This window comes from Trichomycterus rosablanca, chromosome 5 (genome assembly GCF_030014385.1).
Source record: "Trichomycterus rosablanca isolate fTriRos1 chromosome 5, fTriRos1.hap1, whole genome shotgun sequence".
NCBI lineage: Eukaryota > Metazoa > Chordata > Actinopteri > Siluriformes > Trichomycteridae > Trichomycterus > Trichomycterus rosablanca.
In genome coordinates, this window is record NC_085992.1 from 24,573,917 (window position 1) to 24,600,869 (window position 26,953).

General features: G+C 39.2%; 1 protein-coding gene and 1 long non-coding RNA gene across 11 annotated transcripts in view; one reads left to right on the forward strand and one right to left on the reverse strand.

The window, feature by feature from the left end:
* The window catches only part of dst (dystonin), a 287,668-nt gene that overhangs the window by 175,433 nt on the left and 85,282 nt on the right, over positions 1-26,953 (reverse strand). For 9 of the 10 annotated variants that reach the window (XM_062995876.1, XM_062995886.1, XM_062995883.1 and 6 more), the window contains 3 exons: positions 24,805-24,894; positions 8,903-8,980; positions 6,662-6,754 (listed from right to left, as the gene is read on the reverse strand). In XM_062995876.1, coding sequence (XP_062851946.1) covers positions 6,662-6,754; positions 8,903-8,980; positions 24,805-24,894 — 261 coding nt within the window. Of the gene's footprint in view, positions 1-6,661; positions 6,755-8,902; positions 8,981-19,690; positions 19,710-24,804; positions 24,895-26,953 lie in introns of those variants that run through there. The other variant, XM_062995885.1, reaches the window with a different exon arrangement.
* On the forward strand, positions 8,874-26,356 carry LOC134315004 (uncharacterized). Its single transcript, XR_010012447.1, has 4 exons — positions 8,874-9,006; positions 11,008-11,097; positions 11,212-11,305; positions 26,103-26,356. It is a non-coding gene; the product is annotated as an uncharacterized LOC134315004 (long non-coding RNA).

Genomic DNA, 26,953 nt, shown 5'->3' on the forward strand with positions numbered 1-26,953 from the left:
TTGCTGATAACAGTCTAGATGGTCCTTTGCGTCTTTGCATCCATTTTTCCAAAAAAGACCTGGAATGCTGATTCATCAGACCACATTACACGTTTCCTCTGTGTGATGGTCCATCCTAGATGCCTCAGAGCCCAGAGAAGTCCACGCCGCTTCTGGACACGGTTAAACATGAGGCTTCTTTTTTGCACAGTAAAGTTTTAAGTGGCATTTGTGCATGTAACTCTGTATTGTAGTGCTTGACGAAGGTTTGCCAAAGTAATCTCTTGCCCGTGTGGTTATATCAGCTATTGTTGAGTGGAGGTTCTTGATGCAGTGCCGTCTGAGGGATCAAAGATCACGGACGTTCAGCTTAAGCTTGTGCCCTTGGCCTTTATGTACTGAAATTCCTCCTGATTCCTTGAATGGTTTAATGATATTACGCACTGTAGAGGGAGAAATATGCAAATCCCTTCCAATCTTTCTTTGAGGTACATTGTTTTTAAACATTTCAATCATTTTCTCACACATTTATTGACAAACTGGAGATCCTCTGATCATCTTTGCTCACCAAAGACTCAGCCTTTCCTGGATGCTGTTTTTATACCAAACCATGATTACAATCACCTGTTGACATCACCTGTTTAAAATCGCATCATTATTTAGATTTTTCACCTCATTACTAGCCCTAAATTGCCCCTGTACCACATTTTTTAAATGTGTTGCAGGCCTGAAATGCAGGAATGGAGGTATATTAATAAATGAAATGAAGTTGAGCAGATAATCCATACTGTCCCAACTCTTTCTGATTTGGGGTTGTATTTTAACCTCCTTTCTTTGACTCTTTGCAATCACTTTCAGCTCCTCCCTTTATGTTCACAAGGAAATGACACAAGTACAGGAAATAAGGATGGCAGATTCAAAAGCAAAATATTTGCCATATGCTTGCTTTATGATGTCATGTTAAAGCACTGATACATTGATCACACAAGCAGCTGCTTAACACATAACACATTTATCTGCATTATCAGTAAACACTGCATGGTTAAATATTTATAGTTGAGCCTATTATTTCTTAACCCTGGACCTTAGGTACCCCTCCCTTGCACATTATTTACTCTGCTCTCAACACACCTGGTTTAACACGATCAATAATTATCAAGCAGAAACTGGCAAGAGTAATCACGGCAGGAGATCGCAAGCACCAGGATAAAGAAATACTGTAGAATACTAGAATACTGTAGAAAAATATATGAAAGTTTAATTTTTATCATTACATTATGGAAAATAATGAACTTTATCACAATATGCTAATTTTTTTAGAAGGACCTGTATATATATATATATATATATACTGTATATATATATATATATATATATATATATATATATATACATATACAGTACAGGCCAAAAGTTTGGACACACCTTCTCTTCAATGTTTTTTCTTGATTATTTTTATTTTCTACATTGTAGATTAATACTGAAGACATCCAAACTATGAAGAATTATGTAGTGAACCAAAAAGTGTTAAACAAACCAGAATATGTTTTATATTTTACCAACTCTACCTCTGCACAACCCAACTGATGGTCTCAAACACATTAAAAAAGCAACAAATTCCAAAAATTCACTCTAGACAAGGCACAAACATTCATTGAAAACCATTCCAGGTGGAAACCTAATAAAGCTGGTTGAGAAAATTTCAAAGAGTGTGCAAATCTGTCATTAAAGCAAAAGATAGCTACTTTGAAGAATCTAAAATATAAAACATATTCTGGTTTATTCTGTTTAACACTTTTTTGTTTACTACATAATTCCATATGTGTTCCTTCATAGTTTGGACGTCTTTAGTATTAATCTACAATGTAGAAAATTTTTTAAAAAAATTAAGAAAAACCACAGGAATGAGAAGGTGTGTCCAAACTTTTGGCCTGTACTGTATATATACAGTATATATATATATATAAATAACCAATAGCATCCCATTAAAATACAAAACACACCACACACACAGGCTTTCAAAGTGAAATCAGTGTTACATATTGCCTATGGCAGTATTGTAGAACAGTAAGGTGAAATCAACATCACAAGCAGAACCACCATTGTGTTCAGAACGTCAGCAGCAAACAGTTCATTACAACCGCTAGGAATAATGATGCAGGTGGTATATAAAAATCTTTCTTACACATTTCTACATCATTTTTTGTGAATAAAACACACAGATCCACATGTGCTGACTTTAACATGCAGTCAGACTCTCTAGTGACACAAAACGGCTTCAGTTCATCACTATAATAGTTCCATCATTCATGTTTTAAATAATATAATAAAGTGTTAATATTTTTTTTATTGTTGTTACTACTCACACTATTTTTCCTATTTTTTCTGTATATGTTACTATTTTTATACATTATATTTTTTATCAATATTATTTTTCCTAAACAGTGGCTCAGTGGGTAACTCTGTCGCCTCACAGCAAGAAGGTACTAGGTTCGATCCCCAGGTGGGGCGGTCTGGGTCCTTTTATGTGTGGAGTTTGTATGTTCTCCCCGTGTCTGTGTGGGTTTCCTCTCACAGTCCAAAGACGTGCAGTCAGGTTAATTGGAGCTACAAAATTGTCCATGACTGATGAATCTTGTGTAACGAGTAATTACCTGTCCTGTCATGAATCTAAGCAAAGTGTGTAAAACATGACGTCAACATCCTAATAAATCATTTTTTTCCCCCTAAATATGTAACTAAGCTTTGGCAATATAAATGACCGTATTTGCCATGCCAGTAAAGCTGAGTTGAGTTGAGTAAATGCAAGTTAATCTGTTCGGTTGGATCAGGTGTTTTGAGGGTGGGTGAGGGTGAGTCTTAAATCAGCAGTCTGAACCACTCTCAGTTCAAATCAGCTGTCAGCTCCTGGTAATGAACGAAAACAATATTCGCCAGGGAGAGGTAACGGTTGATCACCGACATCTCTGATTTTGTTTGCTGCTTTTTTTACTTCTATATTTATATTAGGGCTGTCGAAGTTAACGCGATAATAACGCATTAACGCAATCTCAATTTAACGCGATTATAAAAATTAGTGCCGTTAACGCAAATTCTAGTTCATGTTGAGACTTGACTGGTAGAACAAACGTTTTAATGTCGCACTTGCCACCGTTTTTTATTTGCGGTTTGTTAACATAATGTTACCGAGCGTGGTAGTGTCGTAGTAATGCACTTGCATAATAAAGAAGCTGCCAGTCCTCCATTCACGTAACGCTAGGACGGACACTTCAAAATCCTCCTTTTGGAGTGAACTGGTTTCATTTTTGATCAATATTATTTACCATTGGCTCAGGTACATGTCCAGAGCGGTAGAGAGAACAGAGTGGCGACACTCCCATAGGGAACCGTTGGAAAGGGGGCGGGACATTTTTTCTGCGCAGCTTCCGGGTTGTGGAGCTCTGTATAGTTCCAAACATCCCATAGAGCCCCATTCATTTCCACTACTTATCAAACATTTTTAGCTGTTTGTTGCTTTGTTTTAAAAAAATTATGAATTTAATGTCATTAATATACTTAATACTGTTATTGTTTAGCATTTGCTCAGCACTAAATGTTACATGTTTATCTTAATTAATAGGTATAACCCAATTTAGCTTAGTCAGTTAAGCTTAATTAATGACACACGAGTCTTTTCACCTAAAATGAGTTGATTAATCAAGAGTCTTGTTACAGAAATGATCATAAAACATTAGAACCACAATAAATCATTATACTTTTACTTTCATACTTAAGTACATTTGAAGGTAAATTTAGTTTAGTACTTTAGTGGAGGTAAAGAGTATTTTTACTTTTACTACTACTTTTACTGGAGTAATATGTTACCTTGGATATCTCTACTTTAACTCAACTACATGGTTTGTGTACCTTGTCCACCACTTACATTAGACAAAATGAACTAGTGCATATATTCATAATGAATTCATTAATGTATTACATGTAGGAATCAATTATTAATCACTCATGAAATAAGAGATGAATGAATGCTTTTTCATGTACCTGCACTATAATGTTTTTGGTACGGTAATGTGTTTATCAATCTGTTCATTCAGTGCAGGTAAACCTTATGAATCCAGCACATGACTTAGTGTTTAGCCAAAATGATTATTATTATGAATCCTCAGGAAAGTGAAGGGAGATTAGTTTATGCAAAAAACAAAACATAAAAAACTTTAATGTCTATACTGTATATTGTCTCTACTACTTAATGATATCGCATTATGTAATGTATGCTAATATAATGTACTGTGTGTTAACAAGAACGACCTATTAACAAATCATTATAAACATCAATCTTCCACTTTATGGTTGCAGTAAGATGCAGTAAATGTAAACGCAGTTGAAAATACCCAGAAATTGTACAAATGTTTATTATTTGCCGTTTAATATTTCATTTACTGCTGCCTGTCCCATTTGAGAACATGACAGCGCCGAGTTTGTTTGGAACTATTGAGGGTTACATGAACCACGTGACCGCGTAGCGGCGAGATCAAGGAGTGTCGCAACTCTCTCTATCTACGGCTCTGGTACATGTCGAAACAAATGCTTTGTATTTCATTGGTTTAACAGCCTCATTTGACTCCTTATAGAGCTACCACTGGCCAATCGGAGAAGGTCCGCCCTCTAAATGCTAGTCTGTGATTGGGTGGTTGAATTTCGCCCGCCCTCTCTGTTTTGTAAACACCGCGCTACCTGAGTCAATCACTCAGCTCTCATGATCAGGAACGCGGTGAAAATGCCAAAAAGTAAACTTTTGAGGCAGCGATGAACGGAATATGAAAAGACACAACATTTAGTGAGTAAAACAGTCATTTGTTATATAATTCTTGCTTAAATTGGTCAAAAACTGTTATATGGCTTCTAGATTCATTCTGTGTGTTGCAGTAGCATGTCCCCCTGTTCCTAATAAGATGTCCGGCTTTTTGGGGTGTAATGTCCTCCTTTTTGTTACTATGAATCTGGCCACCCTAGTCTAAACACACTCAGTTCGTGTAGAAACGTCCATTAAACCACTGGATAGTATTACTGCCTAGTATGTGAGTGAATAAAACTCCCTTACAGTTTTCTCTTGTCCCAGCAGTTTTTAACATAAGTACATTTAGCATAAAATGTGTTCACCATTGTAATTGTAACATTTCACTTAAAAATCCTTGTTTTCTATAACATTTACACAGATTTTTTTTTAATGCGATTAATCGCGATTAACTATATGAAATTCTGAGATTAATCGCGATTAAAAAATTTAATCGTTTGACAGCCCTAATTTATATATTTTTTTATAATTGGGGAGATCTGTTCAGCTACAGAGGGCTTACATCCTATACTACAAGGAGAATCCCTGATTCCTCAAAGTGTGTTAAGAAAATTGCCATGGCCTTAAACAATAGGGAAACTGTGAAGTCTAGAAAGCAAAGTTAGTTTTAAATGCGTCATATATTTGCTGTGAATAACTTGTGTTCATGCATTGCATTTGATTAACAAGGTGAAAACAGGTGTAGCTTTTCTGTAGCATTAGTTAGCATTATCATCTATTTTTATGATAAATCTTCAGCGATATCTGATACTGATCAATAATGGTGGTAGGTCTGGAAGTGCAGGGCGCCAGTCTGTCTATTTATTTCCTCACCAGTTTGTCCACTGACTCATTCACTCACGCCTATGGCCAACTCAGAGAAGCTACTGGTATTTTAAACAGGAAGAAAGTACCTGGAAAAACCCAAACAGACAAGAGGACATCCCATGTCACTAAAAATTACTGATCCTTGATTTATCACTCTATGGATTGTAAATGCATCTACCTGCACAAGCCATGCAGACATTAATGTCACCCAACCTGAAGTGGATATACTGCATACTACTGTACACTGATCAGCCATAACATTAAAACCACCTCATTGTTTCTACACACATTCTCTGTATGCTTTGTTAGCCCCCTTTCATGCTGATCTTCAATGGTCAGGACTCTCCGAGAACCACTACAGAGCAGGTATTATTTGGGTGGTGGGTCATTCTCAGCACTGCAGTGACACTAACGTGGTGGTGGTGTGTTAGTGTGTGTTGTGCTGGTATGAGTGGATCAGACACAGCAGCGCTGCTGGAGTTTTTAAACACCTCACTGTCACTGCTGGACTGAGAATAGATGACCAACTCAAACAGCAGCAATAGATGAGCGATCATCTCTGACTTTACATTTACAAGGTGGACCAACTAGGTAGGAGTGTCTAATAGAGTGGACAGTGAGTGGACACAGTAGTTAAAATCTCCAGCAGCGCTGCTGCGTCATATCCACTCATGTCATTGTCACTGCAGTGCTGAGAATGATTCACCACTTAAATAATACCTGCTCTGTGGGGGGTCCTGACATTAAAGAACAGGGTGAAAGCAGGCTAAAAAGGTTACAGATGGACTACAGTCAGTAATTGTAGAACTACAAAGTGCTTCTATATGGTAATTAGAGCTGATAAAATGGACAGTGAGTGTAGAAACAAGGATATGGTTTTAATGTTATGGCTGTTCAGTGTATGTACTACTGTAATCCAGAACCAACAACACAGGCCACACTGCAGATACCACCATGCACATTACAATAACAATGCCAGCTTACACCAAGCATCCAGGAAAAGATTAGAGAGCGCTCACTGACCTGAAAGTGCAGAATGATGGTCCATATTAATCCCAACGTCAGTTTTGGGTTGCCGTCTGTGATGTCGTCATTTCTAATGTTCACTAGTTTCACCTGTAAAGCACAGACATGAGTTGCAGTGAGATTTAAGAGCTTTTCAAGAGTCATTTTAAATAAATGCACCACCATTGTGCAGGATTCGCATTATCCTTTTCCATGATCTGGAGTGCCATCACACCAATTTGTGGTTTGAGAATGACAGAACGCTAACATCAAACAAGACTGTAGTGAAACGAACTTGGTATTTATATCATTTCAGTTCATTTTAATTATGCGCTTTGTCAGCTTAAATGATCTTTTATCTTCTATTTCTTTTGTTTTTGCAGCACAGTGGTTAAAATTTAACCCATTATTTTTGACCCCCCCCAACTCAAACTAAGACACACAAACCCAAACTAAGACAAACATTTGCACCGCCATATCCAAGCCCACATATTCCTCTTTGATATTTTCATTCTTATATTCATTCTTAAATGTATACCTACATGTATAGATATAATCTATATTATCATTATCTATATTAGTATTATTATTATTATTATTATTATTATCTGTGTATTACTACTATTGTACTCATTTACACTTATATCTGATATTATATTTTTACATTTAATGGTTATACCTGTATATACCTATATGTATACATAAACCAATGTATATTATTGGTCCTTTTGTATACATTTATACCAATAACAAATATATTGTATATATTTATGCCTATAACAATACCTTTAGCTTAACTTCTATATTTATACTTCTATATCTGTATATATTGTTTATAAGAATATTGTATTATTATATATAAATATTATTATATTATTATATATTGTTCTTCCTTCACACCTTCACCTTTACCCTCTGTGTTGTCTTATGGGTCAAAATGACCAATCAATATGATTACCAGCAGATAAGATCCTTTCAGTCTTTCAGTCACAGTCTACAACCTAAGATATGATTTTATCTAGAGTGACTCCAGACTTTCACAAACGTTGTAATGAATTACAGGTTGTTTCTCTATACAAAATAAGTTTGGGTTTTAAAATGTAATTAGGCTGCATTATTTTAGGGGGCCTTTATTTGTTTTTATTTTTGATTTGCAGAAAGGTTATCTACTATTTATTACAAAACAAATACAACAGTCCTGAAATAATTTCCCTCCTACAGTCAAATGTAAACTGAGTTTTTGGCCAAAAACACTTTTTTGGTTGGGGTGAGGGTGCAGTTGTGAATTACAGGGAGGCACTTTGGTGGAGCAGTGATAAGATAAGATAAGATAAGATAAGATAAGATAAGACTGTATTGATCCCCTTAGGGAAATTAACTTGTTACAGCAGCATTTGGCTTTAACTAGGGGGTGGCTAAAGCCCTGTGATATAATGGTACTCTGTCCAGGATAATCCAGTGGTTTCCAGTGCAACTGGACCAGGAACAAACATGACCAGGAACAGGCAGTTGATTAAAATGAAAAAAAAAAAACAGGTGCTTGGTGCCTTCCAAGCACCTGTTACCACTTTCTGTTGGCAGCCACAAGAGGGCACCAGATACCATGAAACACTTTTACACACGAACAGTGGCTCATTAGGGGAACTTACCCACAAGAAGGTTTAAAATTCAAATCAAATTTAAAAAAGAAATCAATCAATAAATAATAACAACAACAATATTATTAATAATAATAACATTATTATTAGAAGTAGTAGTAGTAGTATTGCTGTTATTGTTGTTGTTACTGCTGTTATTACTATTGTTGTTATTATTATTATTATTATTAGTGTATAACAATATACTTTTTAATTGAATCAAACCTCTATAAACCCTAATAACTATAATGGAAGGTAATTACTTCCCAACAATCCAACACATTTTTGTATCCATGATCCAAGACCACGTGTGGCCTAATGTCATAAAAAAAAATAATAATAATAACAAATCCAGACATTGTTATCTATCCTATAATGGCATTAATGCACATGAAAAAGTGTTAAGATTTATGATGTAATTTCCTGCACACCTTCCTTGGCTTACTCATAGTTATGTCTGTGCCATCATAGCCCAAGGCTATACTGAGTAATCATTTGCGTAAGTGCCATCCATCATGGTGACATGCACAATAATGACCTAGACATTTATTATTCTACTTTGTCTTCTTCTGCCGGCATGATTTTAGTAAGCAACAGCTGAAGAATGCTTTTCGGGTCTTACCTGCCGCCTTTTCAAGTAGTCCAGTGCTATCTGTACATTTTGCAGTCTGTGGAAGCGCATGCGGCCTTTCTCCCGAGGCTGTGAGAGGGAGATGAGGGAAAATGGTAAGTTTACATTATGTTCAAATGACCACAACACCCACTTCCTCACCTTCTTTAAAATTCTGCAAAGAAAAGAGATCATTTGACCCTGTTGTTCTTAAGGGTCATGGCATTGCTGGTCTCAGTGGAACATGTGGATGCTTGAATGTAGAGGGCTGGGCTACTATCGGGTAGGAACATAATAAATTACAGTGCATGGTGCAGGTCAGAGGTGGACAAATCAATAGACGGGGCAGATTTGATGTGCTGATTTTGTGTCTGGCTACTAAACCAAAGAAAATCTTCACTTTTTCTTTACATTTGTGCACATACACACTTGGGCAGAATAAAAAACAGAATGGCAAAGTAGCAAAAAAAACCTGACCACTTCCTTCACACTCCACTTACCAAATTACAGTGTTTAAAAGTGTTGGGATGAAAATTACTTTGAACTCTATAGCAAATGCAGAATAGAAAAGAATGCCTTTATTACAGGTGTACAGCTTGTTTGGATGCTGGGGTCAGAGCGTATGGTCAGCCATAGGGTGTGTTCGAAAACCTAGTGAGCTCTCTACATAAACAGCATTTTGGGTCATCCTAGGCGCGCTCCCGAGAAGGAGGCTGTTCGAATTCCTAGATGCCTTAAAATGCTGTCTAGTAAGGAAACTTAAATCTAAACGCTATTTTGACAGAACAACGAGAGAGCATCCGATGCTGCCTTAGCGCTGAAGGCAATCCCAGCATTCAGTGCGGCACAACTTATCTCACAGAAAAATAAAAAACATGGCGGACGGAGTTCTTTTCAAATGTGAATAAACGATTATTGATTTTAATTTGTATAAACGTGCACAGGTGTCATTTATTTGCAAATTCAGGCTTGTCAGCAAATTTAACCATTTTCGGTACACGGCAAGAGATGTTAGTTGACATGCTAGCGTGTTGTGCCACCCCATTCCATTGGTTTGAATGGCATGATGCTAACTGTGTTAGCTTAGTAAGTGAATCGCTGTGTAAGTAGCGTGTTCGAATAATCTGCCTTATAAGTCGATGACTTATTAGAATCCTCTCTACTTAGGCAGCTGCCTATGTAGGCAGTAAGACAGCAAGGCAGCTCACTAGGTTTCAAACACACCCATAGTATGACACCCCTGGAGCAGACGAGGTTAAGAGCTTTGCTCAAGGGCCCAACAGTGGCAGCATGGCAGAGCCAGGATTCAAACTCTCAACCTTTTGAGTGATAAACCAAAGCTCTACCTACTAGGCTACCACTGTCGAAGTGGAGACAAATTCAGTAAAATAGCTGAGTAAATGTATTGTAATGGCTTGGTATGTGCCACATTGATACTGTTCACGCACAGTACAGGCAGACAGATCCTACCAAAAGAAAAAAAGCAAAAGAGAAGACTGATGGAGAGAAAAGTGTTACATTTTATGTGATACAATGCCAGTAGTCAGTAGATGCATAAAGAATCAAGTCAACCTGTTATCAGAGCAGTCTGTAATTTGTGAACCTATAAAGTGTAAAATAAAAAAGGTTTTCAAAAGTCAAAACTATTATTTGGGAACACTGTAGGTAGATTAATTTATTCAAGGCTTCTATGTTATATATAATGTGATAAATATAGAAAGGTTATATTTGTGAACAGAACATTGGCTTTACTTAAATTAATTAACTACTCACATTAAGTACTAATTAATTAGGAAATGTTATGTAGAATAGAATAAAATGCCTTTATTTGTCATATATACATATACAGATGTACAGTAGAATGAAATTCTTTCTTTACATATCCCAGCTTGTTTGGAAGTTGGGGTCAGAGTGCAGGGTCAGCCATTGTACAGCACCCCTGGAGCTGAGAGGGTTAAGGACCTTGCTCAAGGACCCAACAGTGGCTGCACTGCAGAGCTGGGACTAGAACTCTCAACTTTTTAATTGATAACCCAAAGCTCTACTCACTAGGCTACCATTGGCCCTAGGTGTGCGTGTCCCTAAAATTCATTTTCATCTGCTTTATCCTTGTCCAGGTTCACCATGAAACACTGTGCACATCGCAGGATCACCCTGTACAGGGTGCTAATCCATCACAAAGTTTGGCTACAGACTCGGTCAATCAGGTCTGTGTAGATGCCCAGCTGAATGATAGCACGGCTGATGATTCACATTATCATTTAATATGTTTTTGTTGTTTTTTAAGCATAAGTAATTTCAGCTCCTTTCTATTATGCTAGCCCCTACTGCGCCTAGTGTTTCCCAGTGGAACCGGACCAGCTGCGACCCTGAACAAGATGAAGCAGTTGACAACAATTAAATGAATTAAAACACGTAAGTTATTTCTGTCAGTAAATCCAAAGTTAAGTAGAACGTGATTTGACTTCAAATCCGCCCATCTGGCACCCACAACCATGCAACAGTGGTAGTTACTTATCATTTCCATTCCAGATATGAACAATGAGCAAGCATACACCGATCAGCCATAACATTAAAAACATAACATAACATTTTATCAGCTCCACTTACTATATAGAAGCACTTTGTAGTTCTACAATTACTGACTGTAGTCCATTTGTTTCGCTGCATGTTTTTTTAGCCCCCTTTCACCCTGTTCTTCAATGGTCAGGACTCTCCCAGGACCACCACAGAGCAGGTATTATTTGGGTGGTGGATCATTCTCAGCACTGCAGTGACACTGACATGGTGGTGGTGTGTTAGTGTGTGTTGTGCTGGTATGAGTGGATCAGACACAGCAGCGCTGCTGGAGTTTTTAAACACCTCACTGTCACTGCTGGACTGAGAATATTTCACCAACCAAAAATATATCAAGACAACAGCGCCCCGTGGGCAGCGTCCTATGACCACTGATGAAGGTCTAGATAATAATACCTACTCTGTGGTGGTCCTGTGGGGGGTCCTGGCCATTGAAGAACAGGGTGAAAGCTGGCTAAAAAAAAGTATGTAGAGAAACAGATGGACTACAGTCAGTAATTGTAGAACTTCAAAGTGCTTCTATATGGTAAGTGGAGCTGATGAGGTGGTTTTAATGTTATGGCTGATCTGTGTATTTAGCTCAGTAAATGGTGCACAGGGGTTTCATATAAAGTGGCTAATAACTAGCTGACATGCTTCCTGGGATGGCTTTTCCATTTGTAATTTGTCCTCTCTGCTAAATATTAATAAAAAACGACACACTTCATTCCAGTATAGCTTAAAGTGAAATCAGCTCGCACAGCAGCTCAAAACCTGAGCATTCGTAAGCCGCTTGGGAAGCGTTATGAAAAACGAGTGTGATGGTTGCTGAGATAAACATCCAGCTGTGTGATTGGCTGAGTGAGCAAACAGCCAGCAGCAGAACTTCAGAACAGGACAGTCGAACCATAGCATAAGGCAATGAGGTAGTCAGATGAACAATGGTGCATAGATAAAGCAAACTGAGATAGATGGCCAGATGTGTTGATGTTCAGTCCTACTTTTGTTGTTGCGTACAATAGAATATAGAAAAATTACAAGGACACAACCCTTAATTATTGTGTTTTGGCCACACCTGTTGCTTACAGGTGTATTAAATTAAGGGTATAAAAAATGACATGCTTTCATCTTTCTGGCAACAATTTGGGGAAGGTCCTTTTTTTCTATTTATTGATGCATTTTTTCCCTTTTTCTCACCAATTTAGTGTAGTCAATTTGTCTTCCACTGCTGGGGGATCCCTGATTGCAGTCGAGGTGGGTATACTGCTGCTCATGCCTCCTCCGACCCGCGCACAGCGGAACCCTTTTTCACCTATGCACTCTTCACAGGTGCCTCTTTATCTGCCAATCAGGGTCCTTACACAGCATTTGAAAACCCCACCCACATAGTTCGGTCATCCCGCCCTAGCAGAACCGTGTCTGCTGCAGGCACTGCCAATTATGCCCGCTAGATGGCGCCCAGCCGACCGGTGGCAACGCGAGTTTCGAACCGAGGAGTTCAGAATCTCAGCGCTGGTGTGCTAGCGGAATATCCCACTGCGACACCTGGGCGCTCCTAGTTTGGGGAAGGTCTTTTCTTCTTTCATCATACCTGTACCCCTATGCACAATGTGAAGTCCATGAGTGCATGATTTGACGAGTTGTAATCTGCACAAAGTCCGAACAGCAACCATATTAAAGACCTTTGGGATGAATTGAAGCTGTGTCCTCAGGTGTCCACACACTTTAATACACCAATGAAGCTACAGAGTTTCTTCTAACAAATCCTACCTTCACGCAGTGCATATCAGAGTCTGACCAATACAAACATGTTGACACGAATACAGATTTATTGAATTTTCTATTTTTCCCACTTTTTCCCCTATCCCCCCCAATCTAGTCGTGTCCAATAACCCTGAATGCGTCCTCTATACTGATTCGACCCTTCACCGCTGACTGTGGACGCCTCCCAACTGACATACGCCCCCTCCGGCACGTACAGCCAGTACAGACTGCATTTTTCACCTGCACGAGTCGAGTTCATACACTTGACAGGCACTGTGTACGGAGGGCCACACCCCCAACATGCAGGCGCCATCAGTCAGCCAGCAGGGGCCGCAGTTGCACCAGTTATGAGGACCTATGACCTGACTTTTTACCCCTATGAACAACAGCCAATCGTTGTTCACGCCGCCCAGCCCAATCGAAAGGCAGAGCTAAGATTCGATACGATGTATTCGAAACCCCAACTCCGGTATGCTAGCGTACTTTTTTACCGCTGCGCCACCTGAGCGGCAGGAATACAAATAAGATTAAAATTGGATCATATTGTCCAATAAAACTACAAACACTCACAATGCTGAACAATTTATCTAAGCTAATTAAAACGCATCATTCTTTAAAACTCTGCCATCACTTCGGCTGGTGCTTTCCTTTTCTCTCCCTACAGAAAATAATGTCCATAAATGTCAGTCCACAGTACACAGTTTCACTGTAAAGGTCTGAGGCTAATCAGCTTTTGCTGTGGAAGGTATTTCTGGATGTTGTAGCAATCAAGCTGTTATTAACCATGTACGGTCAAAGTGTTCTTAAAATTTGCTAGTATTTAGCAGGGAATTTCAGCCTGGCTTTGTACACTGAGATTTCTCTGGATTTTCTTAGTCTTTCCATGATATTATGCACTGAAGAAGGTATGTCATGGTTTTGAATTTTATTGCTCTCTGATGTTTTTAGCAAGCTGCAAGCCTCGATCCATCCTGGACTAGGCCATTCCTAAATGCCACTTATACAGGTCCTTCTCAAAAAATTAGCATATTGTGATAAAGTTCATTATTTTCCATAATGTAATGATAAAAATTAAACTTTCATATATTTTAGATTCATTGCACACCAACTGAAATATTTCAGGTCTTTTATTGTTTTAATACTGATGATTTTGGCATACAGCTCATGAAAACCCAAAATTCCTATCTCAAAAAATTAGCATATCATGAAAAGGTTCTCTAAACGAGCTATTAACCTAATCATCTGAATCAACGAATTAACTCTAAACACCTGCAAAAGATTCCTGAGGCTTTTAAAAACTCCCAGCCTGGTTCATTACTCAAACCTGCAATCATGGGTAAGACTGCCGACCTGACTGCTGTCCAGAAGGCCATCATTGACACCCTCAAGCAAGAGGGTAAGACACAGAAAGAAATTTCTGAACGAATAGGCTGTTCCCAGAGTGCTGTATCAAGGCACCTCAGTGGGAAGTCTGTGGGAAGGAAAAAGTGTGGCAGAAAACGCTGCACAACGAGAAGAGGTGACCGGACCCTGAGGAAGATTGTGGAGAAGGGCCGATTCCAGACCTTGGGGGACCTGCGGAAGCAGTGGACTGAGTCTGGAGTAGAAACATCCAGAGCCACCGTGCACAGGCGTGTGCAGGAAATGGGCTACAGGTGCCGCATTCCCCAGGTCAAGCCACTTTTGAACCAGAAACAGCAGCACTGGACTGTTGCTCAGTGGTCCAAAGTACTGTTTTCGGATGAAAGCAAATTTTGCATGTCATTCGGAAATCAAGGTGCCAGAGTCTGGAGGAAGACTGGGGAGAAGGAAATGCCAAAATGCCTGAAGTCCAGTGTCAAGTACCCACAGTCAGTGATGGTCTTGGGTGCCATGTCAGCTGCTGGTGTTGGTCCACTGTGTTTTATCAAGGGCAGGGTCAATGCAGCTAGCTATCAGGAGATTTTGGAGCACTTCATGCTTCCATCTGCTGAAAAGCTTTATGGAGATGAAGATTTCATTTTTCAGCACGACCTGGCACCTGCTCACAGTGCCAAAACCACTGGTGAATGGTTTACTGACCATGGTATTACTGTGCTCAATTGGCCTGCCAACTCTCCTGACCTGAACCCCATAGAGAATCTGTGGGATATTGTGAAGAGAAAGTTGAGAGACACAAGACCCAACACTCTGGATGAGCTTAAGGCCGCTATCGAAGCATCCTGGGCCTCCATAACACCTCAGCAGTGCCACAGGCTGATTGCCTCCATGCCACGCCGCATTGAAGCAGTCATTTCTGCAAAAGGATTCCCGACCAAGTATTGAGTGCATAACTGAACATAATTATTTGAAGGTTGACTTTTTTTGTATTAAAAACACTTTTCTTTTATTGGTCGGATGAAATATGCAAATTTTTTGAGAATTTTGGGTTTTCATGAGCTGTATGCCAAAATCATCAGTATTAAAACAATAAAAGACCTGAAATATTTCAGTTGGTGTGCAATGAATCTAAAATATATGAAAGTTAAATTTTTATCATTACATTATGGAAAATAATGAACTTTATCACAATATGCTAATTTTTTGAGAAGGACCTGTATACACAAGCTTAATCAATTAATTTTTGACTAGGTCCTTTTATAAATAGATACTTTAATTCTTGTTATTAAGAGGATGATTGACGGCAAATGGGTCCCTGTACCTTTGGTCATTTGTTTTTCATTTCAAAACCAATATTAAAAAACGGGAAAATGGGCGGTTTTTTGTTTCATTTTAAGATTAAAAATCAAAAAGTGAATTTTTTTCAAAATACAAATGACCAGTACACCGACCCAAATGTATACAAACAAAATGAGTTGCAGTTGGATGCAAATATGCCAGGTTGGGTAGAACTAAAGGCTTTGACTTAATTCCACAGTGCATCAGAAATACAATAAACTGGTTGTGAAAACATCTACACCGATGAGGCATAACATTATGACCACCTTCCTAATATTGTGTTGGTCCCCATTTTGCTGCCAAAACAGCCCTGACCCATGTTAGCAGCAGATCCTTAAACTCCTGTAAGTTGCAAGGTGGGGTCTCCATGGATCAGACTTGTTTGTCCAGCACATCCCACAGATGCTCGATTGGATTGAGATCTGGGGAATTTGGAGGCCAAGTCAACACCTCAAACCCGTTGTTGTTCTCCTCAAACCATTCCTGAACCATTTTTGCTTTGTGGCAGGGAGTATTATCCTGCTGAAAGAGGCCACAGCCATCAGGGAATACCGTTTTCATGAAGGCCAGCTTCTTCCATTGCTCCGTGGTCCAGTTCTGATGCTCACGTGCCCATTGTTAGCGCTTTCAGCATTGGCACCCTGACGGGTCTGCGTCTATGCAGCCCCATACACAACAAACTGTGATGCACTGTGAATTCTGACACCTTTCTATCAGAACCAACATTAATTTCTTCGCTTGTCGTTGGATCGGACCACACGGGGCAGCCTTCGCTCCCCACGTGCATCAATGAGCCTTGGCCACCCATGACCCTGTTGCCGGTTTACCACTGTTCCTTCCACTTTTGATAGATACTGACCACTACAGACTGGGAACACCCCACAAAAGCTGCAGTTTTGGAGATGCTCTGACCCAGTCTTTTAGCCATCACAATTTGGCCCTTGTCAAACTCACTGCCTTATATACAGGGGTTAGACAATGAAACTGAAACACCTGTCATTTTAGTGTGGGAGGTTTCACATTGCACCAGTAAGAGCAGAGTGTGAAGGTTCAATTAGCAGGGTAAGAGCACAGTTTTGCTCAAAATATTGCAATGCACACAACATTATGGGTGACATACCAGAGTTCAAAAGAGGACAAATTGTTGGTGCACGTCTTGCTGGCGCATCTGTGACCAAGACAGCAAGTCTTTGTGATGTATCAAGAGCCACGGTATCCAGGGTAATGTCAGCATACCACCAAAAAGGACAAACCACATCCAACAGGATTAACTGTGGACGCAAGAGGAAGCTGTCTGAAAGGGATGTTCGGGTGCTAACCCGGATTGTATCCAAAAAACATAAAACCACGGCTGCCCAAATCACGGCAGAATTAAATGTGCACCTCAACTCTCCTGTTTCCACCAGAACTGTCCGTCGGGAGCTCCACAGGGTCAATATACACGGCCGGGCTGCTATAGCCAAACCTTTGGTCACTCGTGCCAATGCCAAACGTCGGTTTCAATGGTGCAAGGAGCGCAAATCTTGGGCTGTGGACAATGTGAAACATGTATTGTTCTCTGATGAGTCCACCTTTACTGTTTTCCCCACATCCGGGAGAGTTACGGTGTGGAGAAGCCCCAAAGAAGCGTACCACCCAGACTGTTGCATGCCCAGAGTGAAGCATGGGGGTGGATCAGTGATGGTTTGGGCTGCCATATCATGGCATTCCCTTGGCCCAATACTTGTGCTAGATGGGCGCGTCACTGCCAAGGACTACCGAACCATTCTGGAGGACCATGTGCATCCAATGGTTCAAACATTGTATCCTGAAGGTGGTGCCGTGTATCAGGATGACAATGCACCAATACACACAGCAAGACTGGTGAAAGATTGGTTTGATGAACATGAAAGTGAAGTTGAACATCTCCCATGGCCTGCACAGTCACCAGATCTAAATATTATTGAGCCACTTTGGGGTGTTTTGGAGAAGCGAGTCAAGAAACGTTTTCCTCCACCAGCATCACGTAGTGACCTGGCCACTATCCTGCAAGAAGAATGGCTTAAAATCCCTCTGACCACTGTGCAGGACTTGTATATGTCATTTCCAAGACGAATTGACGCTGTATTGGCCGCAAAAGGAGGCCCTACACCAGTGGTGGGCAAACTACGGCCCGCGGGCCACATGCGGCCCGTTAGGCTGTTTAATCCGGCCCGCTGAGTATTTACAAAACTGTCCTAAAACCGCATTAATTTAAATCTTTTTCCTGCACTAAACTTGCGTTTTAATTGATTCCACTAGATGGCGCACACCAGGCGGTTATGTTATGAAATATATAACGTGTCTCACACCGTCATAGGAACATGGATTCTGCTGTTTACCATTTATTATTTTTATTCTTTATAATAATAAACCAGAACCATGTTTTAGGCAAACCAACATCCATAAAGAACATCATGTAATCATGTAACCATAGTGCAACAACATTTTTACATAATTCGAACCTAGGGTGGAAAAACATGAGCCACGCGCTCTGCCCACTGCGCTACTCAAACAGCAATGTAATGAACAGGCTGTTATGCTGATATTCCTGCGCACACATGGCGTTACTGAGACTAAACGTTAACACTAAGAATAATAACCAAACGCTTTCTAATTCCCACGGTAGCAGCAGTTTCCTTCTGTTTCATACAGATCGCCCCGTCTCTGTCTCATCTGCTGCATTTCTCTACCATTGATAAAAAATACAGAATAAAGTGCGTCCCGTATCAGTTCAATACGGAACGCAGCCTTTAGTTTCCAAATAAGGAAGGATTCCGTATTTTACGGGACGGTTGGCAACCCTACTATCACCCCAGCATGATCAAACCACTTGACTGGTTTAAAATGTTACACATAAACCATTAACTTATGTTGAAAGTGCTGCTTTAAAGGCTGAATTGGTTTTGTTTACACCAAGTGGAAACAAAGATAAAAATAATTTTAAAAAATGCATTAAAAAAAATCACATTCACGCATGTGTAAATGTGCACATAAAAGGATGAGTCTGGTGTTTCATTTATATTCAAAAATTCATCCTTTAATCACGAAAATAAAGGTTTAAACGTGAACTTATATTAGTTCCAAACCCCCGCACCCACCCGGCCCGTCTGTCAATTTTTAAAACCCAGTGTTGCCCTTGAGCCGAAAAGTTTGCCCACCCCTGCCCTACACCATACTAATAAATTATTGTGGTCTAAAACCAGGTGTTTCAGTTTCATTGTCCAACCCCTGTATATCCCACCCACTAACTGGTGCTGTGATGAAGAGATGGTGAGTGTTATTCACTTCACCTGTCACTGGTCATAATGTTATGCCTAGTCAGTGTATATCGTATTTGAAATGACAAAAATTGGTCACACCAATGACAGGAGTGGTGATCAGTGAAGCGTGTGGAATTGTAGTCAGGTCAATAGTTTACAAGCTTTTTGAAAAGTCATGAGAGGCCAAGATATCATTTCAAAGCACTCCATGGCAACCCCATCAATGACCTAGCCTCTGTTATATAAAACAGCACATGATCTGCTCTTTCAAAGCTTTCAAGTAAAAGTGCAAGTCCTAGTTCCTATGTAAAATTCCTACAGTCCACCATCAAAAACACGAGCTCTTAAAGTTTTAGCATTCTAATTAATGCTCAGTGCACACTCTTCATTAGTGGTGTTATACCAGGGGAGGAGGTCATGTGACCACACCTACCCCCTTATCCTCATCATCCTCCCGCACACGCCCATGCTGCTCAACCGCACATGCTTCAGCCGCACTCACCAACCGTAACGTCTTCAGTAAATCACGCTCCCTTGGCTTAACCACGGGAACGCAAGCAAGAGTAAGAGACAGACAGGCAGACACAGAGAGAGACACAAATACAGGAGGACAAGGGATGAGAGATGAACAGAGGAAGAAAGAAAAGCAAGAAAAAGAAAATAAAAACAGGGTAAATTAAAGAAAGCGGACAGTAATGATTAAGAGTTCTCAGCCAGAAACATTTTAGCCTAGAAAGAATTGGAAGGCTCCTCATTTCACCTTTACTGCACAGTGAATAGCTACTAATAATCAGATACACTTTAAAGATTTCATATTAATTAATTATTCATTTATTTTTATTTCATTTTCATCTTGGTCTGGATCACGGCAGGTCCAGTTTCACCAGGAAACACTGGACAAGAAAATCCTAAACAAGGTTGCCCATCTATCACAGTGTGGATTTAGTGCCAAAATTAAATCACAGTGGAAAAAATGTTCTATTGATCCACTGCATTGATTTAGTGTCACTCCGCCTCTTACCAGAAAAACAATACATGCAGGTTTGCATTTGAAAAATGAAATGCTCTCAGCTCTGCTACCGGCAGGCTGGGCGCTTTCACGAACAATGATTAGTTTGTTCATAGGGAGGGTGCCTAGGGGAGTCCTCATAACTGATGTAATTACGACCTTTGCTGGCTGATTGATGGCACCTTCACAAAGACTGGGAATAATGGGATCCGGGTGTGACTCTCTGTGCATGAATCTGATCCACATATAAACTCGCCTCGTGCAGGTGAAAAGATGCAGTCGGCTACTGCACACATGTCGGAGGGGACGTGTGTTAGTCATGGCTCTCCTCAGTCAGTAGTGTAGGTCAACATCAGTAAAGAGAAAGCATAATGCATTAGGGTAATTGGATACATTTACATTTTCGGCATTTAGCAGACGCCTTTATCCAAAAAGTGACTTACAGTAGTGACAGCATACAGTGTGAGCAATTGAGGGTAAAAGGACTTGCTCTAGGGCCCAACAGCTGCAACCTGGCATTGGTGGGGCCTGAACCAGTGACCTTCTGATTACTAGTCCAGTACCTTAACCGCTAGGCTACAACTGCCCCTGAATACGACTAGATTGGGAGAAAAAATTGGGGGGGAAATGCTAAAAGGAACAGCCATGCCCCAAATTCTGTAGAGGACTGCGACTGGACAGTGATTACTTTATGGCACGAATACTGCACTGCTTGCACAAAAATACAATGATCGTACTAAGTTTTGTTTGGTCACATACAAAGCAGCACACTAGTAAAATGTAGTACAGCTACAGCTGACACATTTCAAGCTGATTTGTATTCAGTCAAGCAGCTTTAAGTGCACTGGATCTTTTTATTTTGGCAGGTTTTCATGTCAGTCTCGTCTGCATTGCATTGAACTTTTTCACTGTAAGATTGCATTTCAATGAGGCATACATGTTTGAAGCACTGTACAGTGAAATGCAATAAAATAAATATGTCCCTTGATTCAATTTTACAGTGGCTTGTATATAATTTAGACACCAATTCAGCATTTTTAAATGCAAATCCTTGTTCTGTATTGTGTTTCAATAAAAAGGTAAAGCATGGAAACAATGTATTACAGGTTTCGCTTTTCAATTTGACGTGTGTATTGTGTGCATTTCATATTTTTCGAGTGTAGTGATTAAATTTCCATTTGGCACTAATTCCTGTCAATATAGCAACGCTTCGGCCATCAGACACTACAAATCATGTCTGTGTAGACACCTGGCTGGCAATAGCACAGCTCAGCACTGGTAGACTGGCATAACAGACAGTTGCGCAACCCTAGCACCCAGACATTTTATTTATATTAACTTGAATTACTGCAACACTAATTATGCCACTGACCACCCCTGAAGTGTACCCACAGTGGACACAATTTATTAAACAATCAGGGTTTTGTTTATATTATAGTTTTGAGCTTATCATTTCAGTTTGGTTTTTATTTAGCATTTCCAAATTTCTATATAAAGGCATGTCTCAGTTTCGGCTCAGAATAAGCTTTGTTTGCCAGTCCTAACCACCTGTTCTTACTAACATTGCTTACTCCAGACTACTGACTGTTTCTTAAGCATTCCAGGAGGACTATAAGCAGATTCACTGATTTGAATACTGTTCAGAGCAGTATTCATTCCAAACTGTTGCATTCTTTTATGGTACTTCAATGTTGCAAGGCAAAATGTGTTAAAAAAGTCGTTCAATGGGTAAAAAAAGTAACAGTCTGAAGGGGTATGATGATTTTCTGAGGGCACTGTAGTTAAATAATGGATGTTAAGCATGCATCCTATTATCCTCTAAATGAAACTTGATTATTTAGTTTAACTCAGAAGCATATACTGTAGAATATGGTGTAAAGAATTGATCTCAAATGCAGTGGTGCCAACTATATAGTTTCAATGCAAAGAATCATAAAGTCTCTCAATCATAGGATCTCTCAACCTCATGTTTTCAGTATGAATAATTGATGAGTTTGTTTTAGGGGACTGTTGTGGTTGTTTATCCCACTTTGAGGAGCCATCCCATTCCATATTAATAACATTTAGATATCCTGTCGTTTAAAACGTGATTAATAAGCAGCATTATGTCCTAGCCTATATGGCCAAAATTATGAGGACAATTCTCCTAATTATTGAATGGAGGTGTTTAGCCACACCCACTGCTAACAGGTGTGCCAACATTTCCTGTGCCCATGTGCTCAAAGCAAGGTCCATAAGGGCATGGTTTATTAATTTTTTTAAGAGACAGGGTTACTTGTTCAACATTAGAGACTGACCCAACAAATGCTTCACTGAATGGACACATTCTAATAGACTTCTATAAACACACTACAGATTTTTGGAATGAATTACAGAAGAGTGGAGGTTTTGGTAGACAAGATTGGGTGGGGGAGGGTAGGTTTATGTAACTCCAGCAACCTTTATGGTAGGGCATCCACAACATTTTGGCCATATACGTAGTAAATAAAAATTACTCTGTAAGTTACATTAGAATAGTTGGTACATGTCAGTCACATATTTTTAACTTATCATGTATAAGCATGAGTAATAAAACACACCAACACACTAATCATTCAGCATCATACAGACTTAGCATGATAAAAAAAATAAAAAGCAAAAACTAGTTACTGTTACATTTTTGCACAGTGCACTTAATAAGTGGTGGATTTTACTGTTAATTTGAAAAAAAAAAGCTCAGGAGGAAGTTTACTCCCACTTATGTTGCAGTACAATATACAATAAAACATTATTTCATACAGTTGCAGTTGGAAATATTCACCTCTTCCCACCTTAAAAGCTATTAAAGTGGTGTTTACACAGTATAATTTAATGAAATATTCAACAAGTTTCAGTAAAAAGTGAAGGTAATTGGTATTAATATATATAAACAATTTTGAGAACATCTAGTTTACTTGGCACATGTCCATGTGAGCTATTATTCAACCCTTAGTCTCAGAACTTTGTGGAACTTCTGTTTGCCTTTACTAAGCAATTTTGGTAAGTGCTAATGAGCTGCTGACATGTCTCTGTGGAATCTTCACCCATTCCTCCCATGCAAAAGCTTTAAGTTCATTGAGGTTTGATGGTTTTCATGCTGCAACTGCTTTCTTTAAATCCCACCAAAGGTTTTCTATATTGCACCAAAGATTTTCTATAGCATTTATACAGATACTGTGAAGGCCACTTCATGGTATTCCAGGCTGATTCAATACATAAGCCTTGGTTGATTTGGATGTGTGCTTGGGATCATTGTCTGGCTGGAAAGTCTAATTATGACCACAGGTTCAATTTCACTACAGAAGGTAAAACTAAAACATTTCTTCTCAAAATGCTTTGGTATTTCTATTCAAGTTATGTTGCCAGTCACATGCTCATAAGGCCAAACAGTTCCAGTTTAGTTCTGTCACTCAACAGAACTGTCCTAGAAATAGCAGGCCTCTCCAAATTCCTTCTGGGGAATTTTAGTCGACCCCTGAATTTGTGCTTCTTGGTAGCAAGAGTGGTGTGTCTCGTAAAGTCCAGCCATGAAGACATTGATTGTTAAGTGATCTGCTTATGAATAACACTGACACTGGGTTTTTTGTTGTCCTCATTAGAATGCTAAGGCCTCTGGACAAAAATCTTGGCTTTCTTCTACAGCCAGGCGAGTTTGCTGCTGCACTATTCGTTTGGAACTTTCAAACTGTACTACCAACGGTATCTCTACGAATATTCAAGCTCTTCATAAATGTCCTTAAACCAGTCCTTAAACCAACGCGGCTTGAACACTTGAACCTGTGGGTGGTTTTTGTATAACACATCACAGCTGAAGCAAATCAGCATCAAATCAGAGTCATTATGGAGTCTCAGCATCATGTTATAATCATGTTGTAACCCAACTTTAGGTCATACAGACTAGCAGTAGATTTTAAGATCAGCAATATTATGTAAGGGTTAAATAATTATCACATGGCAGTATTAATAAAATATCCTGCTACTCGAAAATACTAAATAATTTAACACGGTTGTTAATTTGCTGCATCATTCAACTGATAAAGACTTAATTAGATGAAAATACAGAAAAGCCTAGAATTATAAATCCTTATGTTCTTGAGAGGTGGGAGTGGGGGGTTGAATATTTCTAATTGGAACTGTAGCTGATGAAGCAATGCAAATACAGTAAGAAGATAATATGATTCATAACAACATTCCTTATAGTTTTTAAACCAACTACACATGTTTCACGTATATAATGGGTAAATAAATGTGTAACGAGATCAGTGTTAGGCATTGCAATACAGTGTTAGGTGCCTAAAACCCAGAATGCACAGTCACACTTCAATCACATTAGTGGGTTGAATATTTCTACACAGCTAAGAGTTACACTTTTTACAGGCTTCACTGATTCAGTAACACACATACACGTGGACTGCTGTGACTACTAAATCTATTGTTTCAGCTCTAAATGCATTATGAGGTCACCACAAGTGCAACTAAGATGTTTCACATGTGCTCCATGTTCACTTTATTTCAACCATTCCACAGATATAACAGCACACCAACAGAGCAGTATACCTGCTCATATGTTAACAAGCAATTTTACTCACCAATTTGTCACCAGACAGAACCTCCAATAAGGAGATCAGGTTATGTCCATCTCGCAAATCCTCGTATAGGTCGTTTACATGCTTTCGTACCTGAACACACAGAAAATCAGACAGAATTTACTGATTTGCTGACTCAAATTAATTCTCTTTTTTCATTAATACAAATGGCAGGGAATAAAATCAGGGAAGGGAGGTTGGACTGGATGTATATAAAATATACATATATATATATATATATATTGTGATTAGCACATTGAGAGTAACAGTAAAACGTCATGACACGACATTTGATAGCACATTAAAATATTTGTTTTATTATTAATTTGAGTTGTCTTCAGTCTGCACTTCAGTCCTCAGTTTTGGCAATGTCCAGGCTGTTGATGCAGGCAGCCCATTCCAAATGCCAGAGTGCTACAGTTACCTAGCATGCTGTCTCACTGACCTACTTTACCCAAGCCCTCTCCCCTCTAATTCTTCACAGCCCCAACTGTGAAACTGAAACTGCTTTGGTGCATTTAGTTCTGACTCAGCCCCTTGCATTTAGAGCCAAGAGCAAGAGCAGGAGCTTACCTTTAACTCCTAAGCCAATATCTTACAGCACTACACTCCACTGTACTTTCAGGTTTTGATGGTTTGTTATTGAGATCTTCCTCAACCATCCAATTTAAAAGAAAATCTTTTTAAATCAAATAAAGTGTTTAGTAATCAAAACACGCTGTTTTCTTTTTCTTTTTTTTAGCCAAGTGTCTCTTGTCCCTCCCCATATGTGCAGATGAAATCTGAAATATTTAACCCACTACAGAAAATAAGGATTTATGAATCATGGTCAATTGTCAAGAGAACTAGATGAACAGACCCTGATAGTTTCTGCTGTGAAAGATGACCGAACTCAGCTGGAACATCCTCCCTGTCCTCCTTGTTACTGCCATGGCATCGCTGCACATGCTTGTATTTTTATTGGGTTTCCTCTGTCTCTACCCATTGTCTGTGATTTGTATATGCACCTGTTGCCTATAAACCCTGGATTAGTGCATGATTTCACGGACCTCGTTTTTGAAAACCACAGATCTCACAGACTTTTAAAGAAAAGTGCCACATTTCACAGCAGTCATTAAATAACTTAAATTAAATGATATAATAAATGGAAGCTACAATAAACAGTACAGCCTACCTTAATAGTTGAATGTAAACCACAGAATTGGTTGGGAGCTTTCCAAACTTAGTTATCTGACTAGTGTTTTTAGCTGCTTTATGCTTCAACATCTTGGACATTCTTTTTTTCTCCCTTTTTTTTTTAGAGCGTCCAATTGCCCGATTGTGTCATGCTTCCTCTCCACCAATGCCGATCCCTGCTCTGATTAAGGAGAACGAAGCTAACCCACGCCCCTTCCAACACATGGGTAACAGCTTGGACATTCTGACTAACTGAATTGCTGTAAGATTGCTAGTGTAACAGACTTTATTGTGGTCAAGTGTGCTGACGATGTTTGATTTATGTAGTATGTGCTGCGCCTCAAAAGAACAAGCTAGTAAACTATTATGCTCCCGATAAGTTTGTCTATGTACAGTTTATTTCTTTCTTTATAAACTCTGCAAACTCTAAAGATGCACGGGACTTAAACGCTATGCAGATGAAAAACGTTAAATTGCTAAACACAAACCCTAAAGTTTGAATTTTACAGCAAATTGCAAATTACACAGGAAATGGCTCATTTCACGATCAGTGATGCGATTTTCATGGCTATGATTTAGGTAGGGCCTTTATTATACCCCTTGTTTTCTTTTGTCTTGTGAACTGTTTTGTAGCATAAAACTCTGCTTACTAAGTTGTGTCCTGAATTTAACATACTTCCATTGTTTTCAGTTCCTCCTACCCATGTTATGCTGTGAATCTTGTTTTTGATTAGAAATGTGCCTTTGACTGTCCTGTCTGCATGTGAAATGACTTTTGCTATGGACTATGATCATTATTTCTGAATTTAGACCAGTAAAATGATTGCTAGTCATAAGCAAATGTGTTTTGCATCTTATGTGGCCTACTGGACACAAGATCTTGTAGTCAGATTCTTATACCCCTAGTTTTTAAATAAAATGTATAAATGTGTATTATATGTTTTAAGCATTGTATATTATTCTAATAGCTTGAAAT